Here is a 19,777-nt window from a genome sequence, read left to right as displayed (position 1 = left end):
CCCAGATACTGACTAGGTGTTTCCACTCACTGCCCATACTAACTGTCCAGAGTTAGGTCAGACCCTGCAGGCTGCCAGCCCAGTCAGTCGCAGTAGTTAGCCACTACTTGGATGCCAGGTGCAAGTCCCACATGACTGCACTTCTCTGTGAACAGCCCACACAAGCAGGTGCTACCAGGTCTCTTTCCCCAAATTTTCTGCTTTGCCAGAATGAGCCTGATAATTCAGGAAAGAACTTTAGGTGCTATTGACAGTTTAATTAAAGCCCCTGAGTAAATGGCTAGAGGAAGTGCTACACAAGGCAAGGTTACAAGTGTCTGGACAGGAGCGCCTGCCCTTATGGGGTTGGCATGCCACCAGCCCGGAAGTTCAGGTCCCGTTGTTCAGGGTTGTATTACAAAGATCAAAAATGAGAACAAATTTCCTGTTACTCAGGAAATTACAAAGGTCTTAAGATCGCTATCCTGGAAACTAGGGTTAAAACCAAATCTGTATTTTGCATATTATGACATCATAGAAGTCAACAACCAGTATTATTTTATGCATTTTTCAATATCTAAAATCTTGCCCAGAGTATTTGTAACCTTTTTTTCTCCCCCTCCCATGAAGGACATTTGCACAAAACTGTAGGAATATTGAAGTGCTGAGTCTCAATGGATGTACAAAGACGACAGATGCGTGAGTACTGGCTTTTAGGAAAATATATCATAATCTATAGTCTGTCCTACTCTAGCTTTGACTGTCGGCTACTGACCATGTTGAATGTCGGGCTTATGATACTAGGAATGAACCCAGGGTCTTGCACTATACTCCTGAGCTCTATCCCCAGTCCCAGAAGACTGGTTTTGGTTTTGGTCTATGTTATCTTGGCTGTCCTGGACTCACTTTGTAGACCAGGCTGGCCTGAAACTCACCAAGAACTGCCTGCCTCTGCCTCCCGAGTGCTGGGATTAAAGGCGTGCACCACCACACCCAGCAGAAGAAAAAATCTAAAAGAAAAAAGTAGTGGTGGCAGCACACACCTTTACTCCTAGCACTGAGGAGGCAGAGACAGGGGAATCTCTGTGAGTTCAAGGCCAGCCTGGTCTACAAAGTGAGTCCAGGACAACCAAGGCTATGCAGAGAGAAACCCCTGTTTTGCAAAACCAAAAAGGTGGAGGGTCTTTAACAGAAGAAAATCTCAGAAAAGGCCAACAATTAAAAATTTAAGGCATAATACATCTAAATAACCCAAAAGTTAAAGACAAAAAAAATTTTTTAAATCTTTTCAGCTGGATGGAAATAAGATAGCCAGACATGCCAGGTATGGTGGCGCACGCCTTTAATCCCAGCACTAGGGAGGCAGAGGCAGGTGGATCACTGTGAGTTCGAGGCCAGCCTGGTCTACAAAGTGAGTCTAGGACAGCCAGGGCTATCACACAGAGAAACCCTGTCTTGAAGAAGAAGAAGAAGAAGAAAAAAAAAAAACCAAGATAGCCAGACATGATGATTCACAGCTGTGGTCTGCACTTAGGAGGCTGTGGCAGGACTGTTGCCTGGAGTTTGAGTGATTGCCCAGCTTATACAAATTTATGAAACTATCTTAAAGAAAAACAGAACAAAAAGATATCAACTAAATAGAATTTTTACATGTCATAAAAGGGTCTTTATTTTCTTATAATGGATCAAGCACAAAAACATATAAAACCAAGCCAGGCATGGAGTCCCAGCAATTAGGAGGAAGAAGCAGGAAGAGGTAGCGGCCAGCCTGGTCTACGTAGTGAGTGCCAAGAAAGCCAGGGAGATCCTCTTAAAACAAAAAACAAAAACAAGAGCCGGGCGTGGTGCCGCACACCTTTAACCTCGGCATTAGGGAGGCAGAGGCAGGCAGATCTCTGAGTTCTAGGCTAGCCTGGTCTACAAAGTGAGTCCAGGACAGCCAAGACTACACACAAAAACAGCAGCAACAACAACAGTGCAAACATACACCTTTAATCTTAGCACTTGGGAGGCAGAGGCTGGTGGATCCCATGAGTTTTAGGCCACCCTGGTCTACAAAGTGAGTTCTAGGATAGCCAAGGATACACAGAGAAACCCTGTCTTGAAGAAACAAAACAAAACAAAAAGATGGAAGCATTTGATGCAGTTCTAAGTCAGTTTTATTATTTTTTTTAAAAATTGTGAGCTCCTGTTTATTTTTATGGGTGTTTTGCTTTAATCTCAGCACTCAGGGAGGCAGTATCTAGACCACATTTGAGCCTGGTGCCTATGATGGTCAGAATAGGGCATCAGATCCCCTGGAACTAGTATTATAGACTTTCATGAGTGGGTGCTGGGAATTGGACGTAGGTCCTCTAGAAGAGTAGCCAGTGCTTTTAACTGCTGAGTCATTTCTTCAGTCCCAAGATTATATTTTTACAAAATTCATGGGCTCAGCCCATGGTGGAAACAGAAAATCCACGCCTAAAGGTTGACCTCTGACCTCTGCCTATAGGCTGTAGGTCTGCTTTCACACATGTGTGCACACTCATGAACACCATATACACACACAATAGTAAATGAAGAGCTTACATTAAATATATTCCTATAGGGTATTGGGTACATCCCCATAGCACATGTAACATCCTGGGGATCCCCAGCATCACACACACAGAAATCATAAACAGTACAGTAATGCTATAATTTGTTAATTTGGGATCCCAATCTTTCCTCTGTGTACCTTGTAAAAGTCCAGCTTTTTGCAGGAGGAGGGATCCTTTCGAAACAGGGTTTCTCTGTGTAGCCTTGGCTGTCCTGGACTTGCTTTGTAGACCAGGCTGGGCTCGAACTCACAGTGATCCGCTTGCCTCTGCCTCCCGAGTGCTGGAATGAAAGTGTGCACCACCTCACCCAGCCAGGTCCATCTCTTTCGTTGCTGCCTTGTGAATCCTTTTCTGAGTAGAAGGTTGGTGAGAACAGAAGTAGAGGATTTGGGTTTAGTTTTAAGATTTACTTACTGTATATCCAGTATCCTGCCCGCCACAAGAAAGCGCCGGATCTCATTACAAAAGCTCTTGAGCCACCATGTGGCTGCTGGGAATTGAACTCAGGGCCTTTGGAAGAGCAGATGGTGCGCTTAACCTCTGAATCATCTCTCCAGCCCCAGAAGTAGAGTTTTGGATGCTAGGTTTCCAGTGTTTCTGGGTTTATAGACCTCTTAGCACTCACTTACATATTTAGTATGCTGTCCCTAGCTCACTGAATTTCCAAATCTAAATTAAACACCCTTATCTTGTGGTGCAAATTATACAGCACAGCTTATCTTTTGCCTTGTAAATGATTGCTATCTGGCTTCTCCTCTACAGTAAGATTCTAGGGTTTATATGCTATGAAAATTTTACAGTTCTGATATACACACACATATTTACTGAGAAAGGTGTGTGATACACTACACATTTAAGCTGTTGGACTTGGATATATATCATCAAGTGTCTTATTTCAATTTAATTTTTATGTGTCTGGGAGTACAGCCACACAATTGCTACAGCACAAACCGTGAGGGCAGAGGACAGCTTTGGGGAGGGGCTTCCATGGGACTTAGGGACTGAACCAGGGTCTGTGCTTTTCCCTGCTGAACCATCCCAATGCCCACATGTGTTCTTATTTTAAATGTGTGTTCATTTCTTTTTCTGTTTGCAGTACCTGTACTAGCCTTAGCAAGTTCTGCTCCAAACTCAGGCACCTTGACTTGGCTTCCTGTACATCGATAACAAATATGTCTCTCAAAGCTCTGAGGTAACTTTTCTATAATACATACAGTACTTTGAAAAGAATAACCGATAATACAGTTGGGATTGACGTCAGCGATGTTTTATGGTTGTGTCCTGTAGTTCCCAGGGGACCCTTTCTCTTGCCCCTGCTCACAGTAAAATCACAGGCTACTACATGAATAGAAGTATCCAGAGATAACTAGGATTTGAACAACAGTATGTGATATCCATTAATGATCAGACGTTCATAAAGGACTGCTTTTTTAAAAAGAAAAGAAAGGGCGTGTGTTGCTACAGCTTAGCGGTTAAAGTGGAGTCTGGAGCCAGGCTGTCGTCTGAACACAGCCCCAAAGAGCTTTCCTTGTGATCTTGTAGCACTGCTCCTAGGGTTACATGACAAACTGTAGGAACTGTAGAAAGTTGTGCCTGTATTTAAGTTTTTAGGTTGAAGGCCTCCTTGTGCTTTAGCCTAACATTTATAAAGTGCTTTAAAGGCCCCTGGAATATGGCAGTAACTGGTCACTGCTTCAGTGTTCTCGTGTTTACATACTTTAAAGCTGGAGTTTATTCACACCAATAATCCCAGCACATGGAAGGCTCGGGCAAAAAGGTCATCAGTTCAAGGCCAGCATGGATTTAAAAGTGAGATAGATGTTCTCAAACTTAATGATAGAGAGTCCAGAACACAGACAGGTTTTCACTAGGTCTGTGCACGGGCACAGCAAGTGCTGTTGCTAACATTCATGCCCAGCCTCCTTCTCTTCCCTTTCTCATTTTTGTTTGTTTTCAGATAGGTCTCATTCTGAACTCACTATGTAGACCAAGCTGGCCTTGAACTCAGAGATACACCTGCCCTCTGCCTCCAGAGGCTTCTGGGGGTTTTGTTTGGTTTTATTATTTACTTTTTAGATTGTGTCTCCCTATGTAGACTGGCTGGCCTTGAACTCACTCTATAGTCCAGGAAGGCTTTGAATTTATGATCCTCTTGTCTCAGCCTCTCAAGTAGCTAAGATTACAAAGCACTACCAGGCCCAATTTAGGGAAGAAAATTTAAGGCAGCACATCAGATATTCCAGCCCGGCCTTGAACATTTTGACTGTAGATGACACTGAACTTCTGAAACTCCTGCCTCAGTTGCCAAATAAAAATGTATTTTAAAAGAGTGAAATATTCACTCCACTTGGAAATCTACTTTTTAACTAGACTTTGCTAAATAATTAGGCCACTGTGTATTGGTTCTGTTTACACACATTAAGAACTAAGCTGTTACAGCCAGGCATGGTAGAACACACCTATAATTCCAGCACTCAGGAAGGCAGAGGCAGGTGGATCTCTGTGAATTCAAGGCCAGTCTGGTCTACAAAGTGAGTCCAGGACAAAGCAAAAAAATAAACAACAACAAAAAGAATTAAGCTGTTAGCTTTTATATTATGGTGCTGCTTACCTATAATCCTGTTATTAAGGGAGACTGAGGCGATATCAGTGCTGCAAGTTCAGTCCCAGCCGAGCCTGCAGAGTATTAAGCCAGCTAAGGCTGCTTATCAAGACCTGCTCAGAAAGAGAATTAGTGATGTAACACATGGCTCCTTTCAAACTTCCTCCTGAGTACACAGTACACCTGTCTATCTGAAGCTGCTTGCCATGGAAGGTGTCAGTATGATGACACAACATTGATAAGGTATTTTCACACAGCCAGGCGCGGTGGCACATGCCTGTAATCCCAGCACGCTGGGAGGCAGAGACAGGCAAATCTCTGTGAGTTCAAGGCCAGCTCAGTCTACAAAGTGAGTCCAGGACAGTTAAGACCATACACAGAAGCCCTGTCTCAAATAAATAAAAGAAAGAAAGATGGTCTCATTTATTGAAGACTTTAAGCAGTAGATAGGACGAGCATTTACAGATTTTTAAAAACTCTAAGTACCTGTAATGTGCTGGGTACTACTGAAACAGCCATGAAATGTGACTCTGATGTGCCCATAAGCTTCGCAGAGGCCACAATGGAAAGGACTTATAAGCATATACTGTGCTAGCTGGGGATAGAGGGGCGTGTCTCCATCTGTATGAGCCCAGGACCAGAACACTGATCTTATACTGAAAGGTTCAGAGAGGCTTAAGTGACCCTGTTTATGTTGAAGATGAGCTTACACCTAGTCCTAGGCTTTATGTAATCTCTTTTCTATAAGCAGAATACTTAAAACCGTTCAAGCAGTTCAAGCCGTCTGTGTTCTGGGTAGGACTGTTTAAACAGCAGAGCAGACACTCAATGCTGAAGCTGCTGTGCTGCACACAGAAGCTGAGCATGGTCTCCTTACCTCAGCCTGCAGAGGCAGCACTCTGCAAATGACCCAGATGAAGAAGTATATAGAACCTTTGTGAGTTTTTTGTTTTTTAAATAAAAGTTTGAAAGTGTAGTGGGCGTGGTGGCACACGCCTTTAATCCCAGCAGTCCGAGGCAGACACAGGCAGATCACTGTGAGTTCGAGGCCAGCCTGGTCTAGTCCAGTACAGCCAAGGCTACAAAGAGAAAACAAAAACAAAAAAAAAAAATTTTTTTTTTTGAAAGTGTGATAGAACTGTGATACTAGTAAAATTCCTTGATGGAAAATCTGAGCTTGAATCTGAATTGTCTTTAGTTACTCTATAAATTCAAACTAGTCATTTAATTTCCATTTCCAATCCATATCTGAAAAGCAATATGTGTTTTGTACTTGTTGGGTAAACTGGACTTAAAACACCCTGCCTACTGATGTGATCCTATGTGACCACCACAAAGATGAGCCTGTGGCAGCTTTGGGATTGGAGGTAGTGACATGCTTGTCTTATTTTGTTTTATCCTAAGTGAGGGGTGTCCACTGTTGGAGCAGTTGAACATTTCCTGGTGTGACCAAGTAACCAAGGATGGCATTCAAGCACTAGTGAGAGGCTGTGGGGGTCTCAAGGCCTTATTCTTAAAAGGCTGCACTCAGGTAATACTCCGTGTAGTGCTCGTGAAAGTCAGAGGAGCCATGCCCTTCTTGTAGGGATTCCCAAGACGGTTTTCTGAAGTACAGTGGGAGTTGTAGATGCTGCTAACTGTGAAGACACATCCTTCCAAAAGTTATAATGTCTCCTTTAGAATTGAAGAATGGAAAGAATTAACATCTGACTGAAGGGTAAATGGGGGAGAAGAGACAGAGTGGAGAGAGTGCAGTTTATCTGTACTGAAAAGAAAACTGATTTACTCTTTATTCTATTCTGAATAGGCAAAAAAGGCAATCCTGGCAGTTTACACTTATATAACTAGCTGGAATTGTATGCAGTATATGGCAACTGCATTTTAAAGGCTTCATTTTACCTCTTGCTGTAATCTCACAAATATAATACTTTTTTTTTTTTTTTTAATTAAAAAAAAAAAATCACAAACCAGGGCTGGAGAGATAGCTCGGAGGTTAAGAGCACTGGTTGCTTTCCCAGAGGTCCTGAGTTCAATTTCCAGCAACTACATGGTGTCTCATAACCATCTAAATTGAGATCTGGTGCCCCTTCTGGCCTACAGGTGTATATGCAGGCAGAACATTGTGTACATGATAAATAAATAAATCTTTTTTTTTTTTTTTTTAACTTTTTTTTTTTTTTACAATCCCAGGTATGGTGGTACATCCCTATAATCCTAGCATTTGGGAGGCTGAGACAGGAGGATCCCTTTGAGTTCAAAGCCAGCTTGGGCTACATCATAAGACTGTGACTCAAGAAAAAAAAAGTAATAATAAAACTCAATTTCTCTGGCTAAAAAAAGTAAGCTGATCAAACACCATTAGAAAGAAATAGGGCTGAAGAGATGGCTCAGAGGTTAAGAGCACTGTTTGTTCTTCCAGAGGTCCTGAGTTCAATTCCCAGCAGCCACATGGTGGCTCACAACCATCTATAATGTGATCTGGTGCCCTCTTCTGGCCTGCATGCACATGCAGGCACAATACTGTGTAAATAATAAATAAATCTTAAAAAAAAGAAAGGATCAGAGCATGGATGGAGTTAGATGTGACTGGCCTCTTACCGGTGGTTGCTAGAGCAGCACCATGCTTTGTCATGAGAGAAGGATCCCGCTGTTTGAAACAGAACTTTGGCTGTCTGGTTGCCTCAAACAGCGCCTTGAGCTGTATGTAGCTTATTGATGGGGATGCTTCACTGTGACCAGCTCCTCGCCATCTGTTGCCAGCCTGCGGGTCTGCCACTGATCCTCACCATAGCTAGACACTGGAGAGTCTGGTCTTAGCACCTCCTCCCAGAAGCTTGTTCAAAAAGAAAGCAAAAACTGAATGTGGGTTGTAGAAGTGTGAAAATGGCTTTGCCTTTGTAATCTTTCCACAACATATCATGGCTACTTAATTTGTTAGAAATAAAATACATATCCAAACGTGACACAAGCCTGTAATCAGGAGTAAAGATCAAGGCCAACCTGGTCTACAAAGGGAGTCCAGAGCAACCAGGACTACACAGTCAGACCCTTCACATCCTGCTTAGCCCTTTTCTGCGTTGGTACTAGTAATAAGAATTTCGTTATGACAAGAACTGACTGCTGAAAGTCTTGGCAACTACTACTATTAGGAATGAGGTGTGGCCTTTTTTGGTTTTGATTTGGGGCTACCTATATTGAGAATGTACTGATAAATGTATACAGCCTTTCCGCTTTGAAACAATATCAGTAATCTCTTGTCTTTTTAATTTTTGCAGCTGGAAGATGAAGCTCTCAAGTACATAGGTGCACACTGCCCTGAGCTGGTGACTTTGAACTTGCAAACTTGCTTAGTAAGCACTCCCTTCCCAGAATGCTTCTGTAATAGTAATTCCTCCTAGTAACATTATTACAAAAGTTTCATCACAAACAGTGGCTTACATGCACAGTGGCTTACATGCACAGTGGCTTACATGCACAGTGGCTTACGTGCACAGTGGCTTACGTGCACAGTGATGCTCATCTGTATTCCCCAGACTGAAACCCCAGCACTGAGCAGACTGGGGCAAGGGGATCATGAGTAGAAAGCCAGCCTGTGTTAGGTAGCAAGTTCTAGACCAGACAAAGCTGCATAGTGGAATGGCGTAATGACTCACGCCTGTGACTTTGGCATTTGAAAGCCTAAAACAGAAGAATTGCCAAGAATTCAAGGCAAACCCGAGTTACATAGTGAGACCCACACAAATGTTTCTATATCCCTCATAGTCTTATTATGTAGCTCAGGATGGCCTTGAACTTGAGACCCTCCTGCTCTGTCCTTCCAGTGTTTGGTCATTGGTGTAATGCCCATACATACAATTCTGACCTTTTACTTAATTATAACATTTTTGAAATTTCAAACTGTTCTGTCAGTTCAAAATTATTTAAAATGAACTAAACACATCTATTTAGTTGCATAAATTGTGATATTCTAAAAGTAGCCAAGGCTACACAGAGAAACCCTGTCTCTTGGGGGGGAATTGTAACTGTACTTGTAAATATGTTTATACTATTAAAAAACTACTGTTCTGGCTGAGCGTAGAGGCACATGCCATTAATTCCAGCACTCCAGAGGCAGATCTCTGTGAGTTTTCATTCAGCCTGATCTACAGAGTGAGTTCCAAGGCAGCCAAAGCTACACAGAGAAACAGAGAAAAGACTGTTCTCAATCACTTTCTAGGTTTTAAAGCTTTTTATTGCACCCTCACCATGACATGCCCCCATGCTGTTCCCAGCACCATTAGGTTAGGAAGAGTCCAGCAGGAGCTAGGAAGAGAAAATTTAGCTTTAGGCTTCAGGTGTGTAGTGGATGCTGGGGCTGGGGCTCTGAGTGCTGCTGCTTCCCAGACGTGGTTGAGTTTTTTTGTTTATTTTTTCTGTAAGTAATACACATTGATTTTTCTCACTTTTGTGTTTGTTTTAGCAAATCACAGATGAAGGTCTCATCACCATATGCAGAGGGTGTCATAAGCTGCAGTCCCTCTGTGCCTCTGGGTGCTCCAATATCACAGATGCCATCCTGAACGCTCTAGGGCAGAACTGCCCTCGGCTTAGGTAAACATTGTTTATTTAGCTCAAAAAATCAAAGGGAGAAGCAGCTGTTGTCATTCATGGTTTTCCCTTGGAGTTTTGACTCTTCAAGCTCACCACAATGCCACCACCTTTTAGCTGACTGCCTACTGGCTTTGTACTGTGACATGTAAATGACAAATCAAGAAGAGATCTCACTGGTCATAGTAGAAAGAAATAACACTATTTTCTTTCTCTTCAAGACATGGTTTCTCATCCGGGCGGTGGTGGCACACACCTTTAATCCCAGCACCCGAGAGGCTAAGGCAGGCAGATTGCTGTGAGTTCCAGGCCAGCCTGGTCTACAAAGTGAGTCCAGGACAGCCAAGGCTACAAAGAGAAACCCTGTCTCAAAAAATCAAAAAAAAGACATAGTTTCTCTATGTAGCCTTGGCTGTCCTGGACTTGCTTTATAGACCAGCCTGGCCTCAAACTCACAGAAATCCACCTGCCTCTGCCTCTGCCTCTGTGTGCTGGGATTGCAGGCATGTGCCACCATGCCCAGCTTAATACTTTCTTTAAATTCCTTTCTCCGCTTTTTAAAAGATGATTTATTTTATTTATTTTATTAGTATTGGTGTTTTGCCTGCATGCATGTCTGTGAGAGGGTGTCCGATCTCTGGAACTGGAGTTAAGACAGTTGTGAGCTGCCATCTGGGTGCCAGGAATTGAACTCAGATCCTCTGGAAGAATAGCCAGTGCTCTTAACCTCTGAGCCCCCTTTCTCCGCTTTTTAAAAGCCCATCCTAAGGCCTTTGTGCTGGTGTAATCTACAGAGAGAAATCTTAACTTAGTTCTGCAGGAGAACATCCTTTTTTTATTATTATTATTATTTGTTTTGTTTGTTTCTTTGTTTTGAAGCTGGGTCTTTGTTATTCAGCCTTGGCTGTCCTGAAACTCATTATGTAAACTAGGCTGGCCTCAATCTCAGAGATTCACCTGCCACTGCTTCCTATGTGTTGGAATTAAAGGCATGTGCCACCATCCTTAACCATGTTTATCATCTTTTAGCACAGATTTGTTAGCCAGACAGCCTAGCTTAATGCATTGAGAGCCTTTAGACCATTGTGATGGTCAAAGGCTGTCTTGTCAGACCATGTCCATCCTATAACATTAGTTTCTGGCTATTTGGCTATGATTTATTGTGTTTGGCTTTACCTTTTAACTTTAGTTGAAGGGTTTTTAAGGAAACTTAATCTTTGGTGCCATTATATAGCACAGCAATTACCAGACTTGACACAGAAAGAGCAGATTTCATCTCCCAGTCCTGTGGGTGCTGTGAGGCAGTGGTGAACAGTTGCTGAACAGAATGGCTGCCATCCTGCCTTCCTTGTGCACACCACAGGAGCCTGTGGGAGGAGACAGAGAGCTTCCATCATAGAGTTGTATATTGAGACAGACCTGGGCTCCAGCAGTCCTCTTTTGCAGAGACCTACATGAAAGTCAGAAAGTAGTTACTTCAGCAACAGATTTGAAACCGAGTATTTCCCTCCATTTTCTTTGTTTCTAGGAGCAGGCTGCCCTCTGTGGGTAAGCAGTAGGCTGTCAAGGCTTTCAATGCAGTCCGGCATTAACTACAATTCCTCTATGTTCTCTAATTGCACCAGCATGAAATGTGGAAACAGCAAGATCTGTAGACAAACCTGTGTAGTTATGAGATGACAGAGGATCAAAGATTACTTTCTCAAATTATTGCTGTTGTAATAAAACCAGGTTCAGGAACCAAGAGCCTAACTTTTTTTTCACTTTGTTCTTTGTACAGAATATTAGAAGTGGCCAGATGTTCCCAGTTAACAGATGTGGGCTTCACTACCCTGGCCAGGGTAAGTACTTCTCTAGGCTCTGTGGTTGGTTTCCATAGGGTTTTTTGAGGGGGAGTCGTATTTCAGAGGAAGCAGCAAAAAGAGAAACTAAACATGGCAACAGAAATAGGTGTGAGGCAGGAGACCACATGTGCTGCCTGAGCCTCTTGTGCTAAAGCCACAGACTTGGCTCTAGCGGAAGCAACAAGCGGGCTTGTATGTGCAGACATTTGTTAGCAAGTGTGATGTTCTTTGGTGAGATTTGAGTTCTCCACAGTTTCATTAAGATAGTGAAGTGTGCTAGGCAGTGGTGGCATGTGCCTTTAATCCCAGCACTCGGGAGGCAAGGCCGACAGATCTCTGTGAGTTCAAAGCCAGCCTAGTCTACAAACTCCAGGACAGCCAAGACTACACAGAGAAACCCTGTCTCAAAAAGCCAAAAAAAAAAAAACCCTTATGGAACGTCTGACTAATCCCAGGGATGGTGGTTTATAATCAGCCTCAGCCTTTCTGGGTTTGAAGACGCCTGGACCACAGAAAAAGACCCTATTTTAAAGAACAAAGTATAGTAGGCCAACAGCTGCTCTGATTTGGTCCATCTGTTTCATGCAGTTTCTCAGGGGTTTGGGTTTGTTATTTGTTTGTTTTTTGGTGGGTTTGGGGGGTGCTTTTATAATTTGTCAATATTTTAAAACTTTGTACTGAATTATGTGGCGCTATCCTTCCTAGAATTGCCATGAGCTTGAAAAGATGGACCTAGAAGAATGTGTTCAGGTAAGACTGTTTAATTCACAGCAAGTTTGTGATGGAAACTGTGTATGTTGCAGAATGCCTAACCCACTTGTGTGCAGACCGTCAGAGCACCTGGCAGTGGCGCTGATCCTCCACTTACTGAGGCATCTTTCAGGCACACCAGGGTGTGGTGTGTGCAAAAATAAAATCATTAGCCAGACAGTACATCACAGCTACTGTTTACTATTAGATTACTATCCGCCCTCATCTCTTCACTCTTGTTTGTGCCTAAGTGCTCTCTGTGTGTTTTCTGCTATTAATCCCTCTGAATCTGCCCTCTACACTAACCATTTCTCAGATCATCTAGTGCCCTGGGTAGTAGAAATAAAGGTTGGAGAGGAAATTGAAAGGAGGCATGGTTTAGTTTTAGTCCTAGGATTCTAGGTCTGGAAACTGGTTTCCTCCTGTTCCGTTCATAGGCGACCAGGTTTCAGAGGTGACTCCAGTTGTCCTATGTGGCAGTGCCTTTAGAGTGGCAGATTCTTAAAATTTTAAGGGTGCTTTGACATTAATTTTTTCATGGACCTCGTGTCCTAATTTTTGCCTCTACTGCATTTTAAATAAAGATGAAGATAAGGAAGTCCTGGGTGTGTTTTAGCATCATCTCAGTGTTTTTACCTACTCCTGTGGCTCCTGGGACTTAAAGCCTAAGGGCCTGTTATTTAATGGTGCCTGACTAGAAGTATAGTTGTGTAGAGTATAATTCATGAATTGTACCTCAATTGATACACAGTTTTACCTACAACAAACTTACTTGGTTTTTTAGATCACAGATAGCACATTAATTCAGCTTTCTATACACTGTCCTCGGCTTCAAGTATTGGTAAGTTTGACTTTCACGGTTTTGCTTTTAAATTTATTTATTCCAAAAATTAGATTTATTTATTTAACTTTTTGTTTATATTTGTGGTTTTTTGCCTGCACACATGGATATGCACCATTTTTGTTTTTTCCTGTTGGATCCTGTAGAACTGGGATTATGGCTGGTTGTAAGCCGCCATGTAGGTGCTGGGAGTTGAATTCAGGCTCTCTTTAATATATTAATGTGTATGTGTGTGCATGTACATAATGTGTGTGCGGACACATGGTCAGAGGAGAACTTTCTATAGAGTAAATTTCCTCTTGCCACCTCTATGTGGGTTCTAGGGAACAAATTCAGGTCACCAGGCTAGGAAGCAAAATTCTTTTACCCACTGAGTCATCTCATTATCCCCAATTTACAGTGTTTTAGGTGTTACTGGTTTTTTTGGTTTTGTTTCTTGAGGGTTGGGTTGGTTTTTTTTGAGACAGGGTTTCTCTGTGTAGCCTTGGCTGTCCTGGAACTGACTCTGTAGACCAGGCTGGCCTCAAACTCACAGAGATCCGCTTACCTCTGCCTCCCCGAGTTCTAGTGGTGGTGTACACTTGTCATTGCAGCACTCAGGAAGCTGAGGCAGGAGGATAACCTGGAGTTTGAGAGCAACCTGGATTGTATAGTAATGTGCATTTGCAGAACAAAAGCCTAGAATGAACCGATCTTTAATAGGACAAGTTCCTCTGGCTCTGACCTGGGGTGCATCTTTGGCCATATTTTGCTTGATGGTTCTATCCTGAGCAGAATACAGAACACTTTTATGTTTCCTGAGTCAGTACTATCCAAAACTGGGTCAGGTGGTCTGAGTCTCTCAGCACTAGTGTCTAAGGAAAATTGGTCAGAGTATCTGTGAGACACTAGCACCTCATAGCTGTAAAAATCATTTTAGCATCCAGGCATGCTGGGACATGCCTTTAATCCCAGCACTCAGGAGGCAGAGGCAACAGGATCGTTGTGATTTCGAGGCTAGCCTGGTCTACAAAGTGAGTCCAGAACAGGCAAAACTACACAGAGAAACCCTGTCTGAAAATAAAACAGAAATAATCTTAGCTAATTATTGATTGTGTCCTGAATCAGATATTCAATATTTAGTTCCAATTTCCTAAAATTCTGTATAGGAGAATCTTGAGTCCAGTTTTGCTCCTTAGATTTAAAAAAAGTGTTAAAATGTTAATTTGGGGAATGGATTTTTTTTTTTTTCCTGGAGACACCGTGATCTCACTATGTATGTAGCTCTGGCTGTCCTGGAATTTGCTATGTAGACCAGATTGGCCTTGAACTCACAGGAGTTCCTTCTGCCTCCGCTGAAATTAAAGGGGTGTTTGCCTCCATACCTCGTGGAGGTGGGTAATTTTTAAAGCTGTCTTATTTTGCCTGTGAAATAGTTCACATTCATTATGAATTCACAAAATAAATTTAGAATTATACCAAGGGGGGGGGTGGAGTCAACCATAGATGCTGAAAGCGTAAGGCCAATCGTCAATAACTGTAGATGGCTTTGCATTCAGCAGGATCAACCAGAAAAGCCTGGGCTCAGATTTGACATAAGTCTGTGGTGAGAGGAATGCTAGAAGCTACTTGGTTGTCCATCTTTGCTGTCTTTGGTTTCAGAGTCTTTCTCACTGTGAGCTCATCACAGATGATGGGATTCGTCACCTAGGGAACGGGGCCTGCGCCCACGACCAGCTGGAGGTGATTGAGCTGGACAACTGCCCACTAATCACCGATGCATCCCTAGAGCACTTGAAGAGCTGTCACAGCCTTGAGCGCATAGAACTCTATGACTGCCAGCAGATCACGCGGGCTGGAATCAAGAGACTCAGGGTAAAGCCACTCGGCTGCGGCCCCGCCTTCCCTCACCTCTCCCATGTTTGTTTGTTTGTTTTGTCTCACCTGTTTTGTTTTCTTTTTTCAGATTTAGATTCTCATGATTTCTCTGTTTTAATTAACTTGGATATACAGCAAGTAAGCCTCAGGGTAGATTCCGCCCGTTCTTCAGCTAGAGGTAGTAGGGAAGTGTCGACTGAAGGGAAGCAAGGCCTCACCCAGGGGAATGTGTGCTGTAACGTCCAGGCCTTCACCAGTCCCCTGAGCACAGACCAAACTAACAGCCAAGAAAGACCCCATGGTTCTAAAGGAAAGAGAGGCAGGACATAGAAAATGCCTGGCAGGTCTGGTGTGCACCCCGATAACCAGGAGGCTGAGGGGAGACTAGCGGGAGCTCACCATCCAGAGAGGTTGGGGGATGTAGTTCAGAGCTAAACAGTTTGCCCAACACAGACAAGGGAGAGGTGGGGGGAGATAGACATTGAAGATTGGTGCAGCTCCACGCTTGCCTCAGGATGGCTACTCCCACAGTAGAGACGTAGCAGAGGCTTTGCGTGGACAGGACATCAGTCACCAGCTGGCTAAAGCACCTTTGCTTACTGGCATTTTAAGCTAGGGTATCATGTAGCCCAGGCTGGCTTTGGATCCAGTGTGTGGTAGGTGACCTTGACATACTTTTCCTGCCTCCTCTTAGTGCTGAGACTCCAGGCTGCACCACAGGCCTGGCTTAGATCCTCTTCCGTGGCTGCCTGTGTGGTCCCTAGACCTGACTGTCCCTCTGAGTCTTCAGACTGATTCATTTTTTGAGTCCTGGAATAACTTTTTTTTACTTAGCTATTGAGAGGTGTCTAAAGATAATGAGGTCCTAAACATAGGCTCCCCATCCTCTCACTTAATAAGGAACAAACTGTCTTAAAGTATTAAGACAAAGATTAGAAACATATTTTCATTCTAAAGTAATTATATCAAATTTGTCTAGCTTCTTCCAGCTATAGGATTCCAACTGGGAATCCCTTTGGTGCAAGCTGAAAAAGTAAAATTGTTTTAATATCCTTCCCTTCCATAGAACAGAGTAGCACCTAGGCCTCCACACACCCTAAGTAGTGCTTGGCGCCCCTGCTCTCCCATCATTCAACAGTGCTCCTTCTGTGTAAGCGCATTCTTAGTAATGTTTCTGTCTTGTTTCAGACCCATTTACCCAATATTAAAGTCCACGCCTACTTCGCACCAGTCACTCCACCCCCATCAGTAGGGGGCAGCAGACAGCGCTTCTGCAGATGCTGCATCATCCTATGACAATGGAGGTGGTCAACTCTGTGAACTGAGTATTTAATGACACTTCTAGACTTACCGTGGAGTCTCTCCAGTGGAAGCTGACCCCAGCATTCTGGGCAATGGTTACAAAGCGAGGGCAGCGTCCAGATCCCCAGAGCCACACATAACACAGGCACACGCCCTCACCCCCATCCGCTGTAGTTCTGTGACCATGGCACTGAAGTTCATATCGGCTATAACAAGTGGATTGGTAAAACTTAACCATTCCTGTTGGACATGCCCAGAAGAAATCCTAGGCCATGGGAGAGGGAGGGGACATTCCAGCAAAACCCAGTGTTTCCACTACTGTGGTTTCTTTATTTTATTAAGGGGCTTCCGTGGGGATTTTGAAACAGTAACTGCAGTCCTCCAGGGTGAATGATAGCATGGAAAAACAATATATGATGTATCCAGGGACCAGAAAGAAAATATCTTTGCATCCCAGAAATGGTAGCCATCCATTGGAAGATGCCTACACTGTTTCTGTGCTTCCTTGTTTCCATGCCAACATGCTGAGCACGCTCACGAAGAAGGCTTGTCCATTCATCTGGTGTGTTAGTATTTGGCCCAGGGATTTGTGGGGTTTTTTGTTTTTGTTTTTGTTTTTTAGCAGCTTCACTGGAAATCACTGGGGTCCAAATATGACTTCTCTTACTTCTCTGCCCAGTCTGTCACTGTGTGTCACTGTGCACCCGTCTTCCACTCTCCTGCTGGTTGTTGCGCTCTCGATCAGCCTGTCCCTGATCACAGTCCGCTGCTCACACTCAATTGTTACTCTTCTGCTGTTGTGTTTACAGTTTGCATTTTGGATGATTAGTTGGGGTTACCAAACATTTTTAAAAGAAAACATCAATAAATTATTTTTTTAATCTAAATATTACCATTAGGGGACCCTGCCTGAATCTTTGCCAGTTTGGAAGGAAACTTTTAGGAAACCAGGAAAGTTATGATAAATAGTTGAACTGTTTGGATAAAAAGAAACTTTGCCTTTTGGTTTCTGTTGTATCTTATGCTGTACACTCGTTTGCATGGTATGCTCATTGTCCCCCTGCACATTTCCTTTCTTACAAATTCGCTGAGCTTATTAAGAATACAGAAGTGCATTATTAGCGTGGAGTGATGGCCAAGACCCAAAGTGAGCCTGGATGTCCCCATTCCCCAAGCGCAAGCACAAATGACCAGCGTTGCCCTGTGCTAACAGGAATGTGAGTGTGCTCTCTGCCCTGTCTGGAGTTACTTGAGTTACTTGCTTTATTTACAGCAGTGCTGCTGGCGGGAGGGGGCTGCACTTAGTTCCCTGAGCCCCTCCCACAGTTAATCCCACTACGGATACAAGAAGAGCCCTGTGATGGCTGACTGCCTGTGTGTAACAGGGTCACGGTGTTGGCACCTCAGCAGACCTGAGCATACCGGCCATCTCTCTGCAGACTTCCTCTGAATGGGGTATGAAGGCAGCCAGGTAGGGGCATTGGGGCAGCCAGAGAGCCCAGAGAGGGAGTAACAGCTCAGTGTTTATACCACGCCTGTGCATCTGACACCAGAGCTGAGGGAACGTGTTTAATAGCTGTGGCTCAGAGTCAAGAAAAAGCCTCTTCAAAGAAACTCACAGAAAATGAGCAAAATTAAGTGAGTTTCTAAGGCATATTTCTAAACCCCAGTGGTAGGGGCCTTGTGTGATATTTACTAGGGTTCGGGGGAAAGGGCTTTTAGAGCATAAATTGCAAGCCTATGATCCCAGGACGCTAGAGGGGCTGTTTTAATGTGTGGGTACAGGTTCTGCCAGAATATATAGGAACATAGTCTGATTTATTTCTCCATTAATATAGAAAACAATCAGATGAAAAGGTCCTAGAATTCTATATTTCCCAGATTTATTTATGGTGTTAAACTTAAACTTATTTAAAATCTTATTTTATTATGCTCTTTTGAAAGCTAAATTACTTGTGGTTTGTTTTTTTTTTTTTTTTTTTTTTTTTTTCCTTCTCTCCTTTATGTTCAAATTACCTTGCAAATTACCTTTTCCTCTGAGACTGACTTGTTAAGTTGCCCAGCTGACTAGTCTCAGGCAGTTGGGCTCTAGTTACCCTCCACCTCAGCCAGCACCCTGAGTGAATGGGACTGCGGTAGCTGATACTACTTTACCAGGCAGGAATATTTGTGTGTGCACGCACACACAAACACACACACACAAGACAAAATCTCATTCTGTAGCCCTGTCTGGCCTGGAGTTTGTGGTTATCTTTCTGCCTCAGCCTCCCAAGTGCTGGGATTATAGGTGTGAGCAACCATACCAAATTCATTATACTTTTAAAGTTAGACTTAGTGAACATGTACTTGTATACACGCTTCCAAATATGTTTAGATTTATATTTCTAGATCTTTCAAACAAAGCCAGAAGAAATTGAGGGACTGTGAGCTCTAAACTATGTTGTTCGGTTTTTCTTCCCCTAAGTGCCTAACAAGTTGACAGTGACCCTGAGTCCCAGCAGTAATGGGCATAGAGTTGAAGCTGCTCTAGTCTGAGTCATCCAGAGACTTCTGTTTTCCATTAAAGTTTGATTGAGTCTCTTACTCACCAGTATGTCAAGTCTTGAAAATGAGTTTGTCTTCTCAGAGTGTATTGCCACAGGCAGGTTCTTTTATCTTGGTGGCCCCTGCTGGTCAGGCAGATTCCAACCTTTCTGGGCCAAGAACCCAAGTCAAAAGGAGGATGTCTATGAGTGTACAGCCGTGGCTGCATGTGGTCAGGCAGAGGCATGTTTCTTTCTCAAGTAAAATCAGGCCCACCGTACTTGGAGGAAAATAGGTGTTTTTTTCAGATGTTGAAGAACACTTCTAAGGATTCGGTAGGGTCTTGGTTTGCTTGGATGGATTTGGGGTTGCTTTTAGGGCTGTGGATGAAGCCCAAGGTCTTCACATGAACTAAGCAAGTGCTCTACCACTTAGCCCTAATGAAGCTTAATTTGAAATTTTCCCCTTTGTGAGCCGGGTGTGGTGGCACACGCCTTTAATCCCAACACTCTGGAGGGAGAGGCAGGTGGATCCCTTGAGATCAAGGCCAGCCTGGTCTACAAAGCGAGTCCAGGACAGCCAAGGCTACACAGAGAAACCCTGTCTCAAAAAAAGCAAAAGAAAAAAAAAAGAAGAAAGAAAGAAAAAGGAAAAAGCCTATTAGGGACTTCCAAGGTGGCTCTGAAGGTAAAAGTGTGTTCCATGTAACCCTAATAGACTCTGGCCTCCAGAACCCCCCAAAAGATGTGGGTGTAGTGTTGTGTGTCTGTAATTCTGGCATGCCTGTCCCAGACGGGAAGGGGAGATGAGAGTAGTCCAGGAGCTTGAGGCCAGCCATCCTGGAGCACACAGCACTGGCCTTAACAAGGTGTGGATGGAGGGGACAATTCCAGGAAGTTGTCCTTGGACC

At 43.5% G+C, this 19,777-nt stretch overlaps 1 protein-coding gene across 2 annotated transcripts in view; it reads left to right on the top strand.

Annotated features, from left to right (window-relative positions):
- The window catches only part of Fbxl20 (F-box and leucine rich repeat protein 20), a 56,917-nt gene extending 38,716 nt beyond the window's left edge, over positions 1-18,201 (top strand). For both annotated transcript variants that reach the window (XM_051158468.1, XM_051158469.1), the window contains exons 6-15: positions 610-678; positions 3,658-3,753; positions 6,568-6,694; positions 8,439-8,513; positions 9,623-9,753; positions 11,531-11,591; positions 12,300-12,344; positions 13,129-13,185; positions 14,827-15,039; positions 16,231-18,201. In XM_051158468.1, coding sequence (XP_051014425.1) covers positions 610-678; positions 3,658-3,753; positions 6,568-6,694; positions 8,439-8,513; positions 9,623-9,753; positions 11,531-11,591; positions 12,300-12,344; positions 13,129-13,185; positions 14,827-15,039; positions 16,231-16,338 — 982 coding nt within the window. In that variant the 3' untranslated portion in view covers positions 16,339-18,201. The remainder of the gene's footprint in view (positions 1-609; positions 679-3,657; positions 3,754-6,567; positions 6,695-8,438; positions 8,514-9,622; positions 9,754-11,530; positions 11,592-12,299; positions 12,345-13,128; positions 13,186-14,826; positions 15,040-16,230) is intronic.
- Positions 18,202-19,777: the final 1,576 nt, after the last annotated feature.

Source organism: Acomys russatus, chromosome 16 (genome assembly GCF_903995435.1).
Source record: "Acomys russatus chromosome 16, mAcoRus1.1, whole genome shotgun sequence".
NCBI lineage: Eukaryota > Metazoa > Chordata > Mammalia > Rodentia > Muridae > Acomys > Acomys russatus.
The sequence above is the reverse complement of the archived record's forward strand: the minus strand, read 5'-3'. Positions and strand labels throughout refer to the sequence as shown.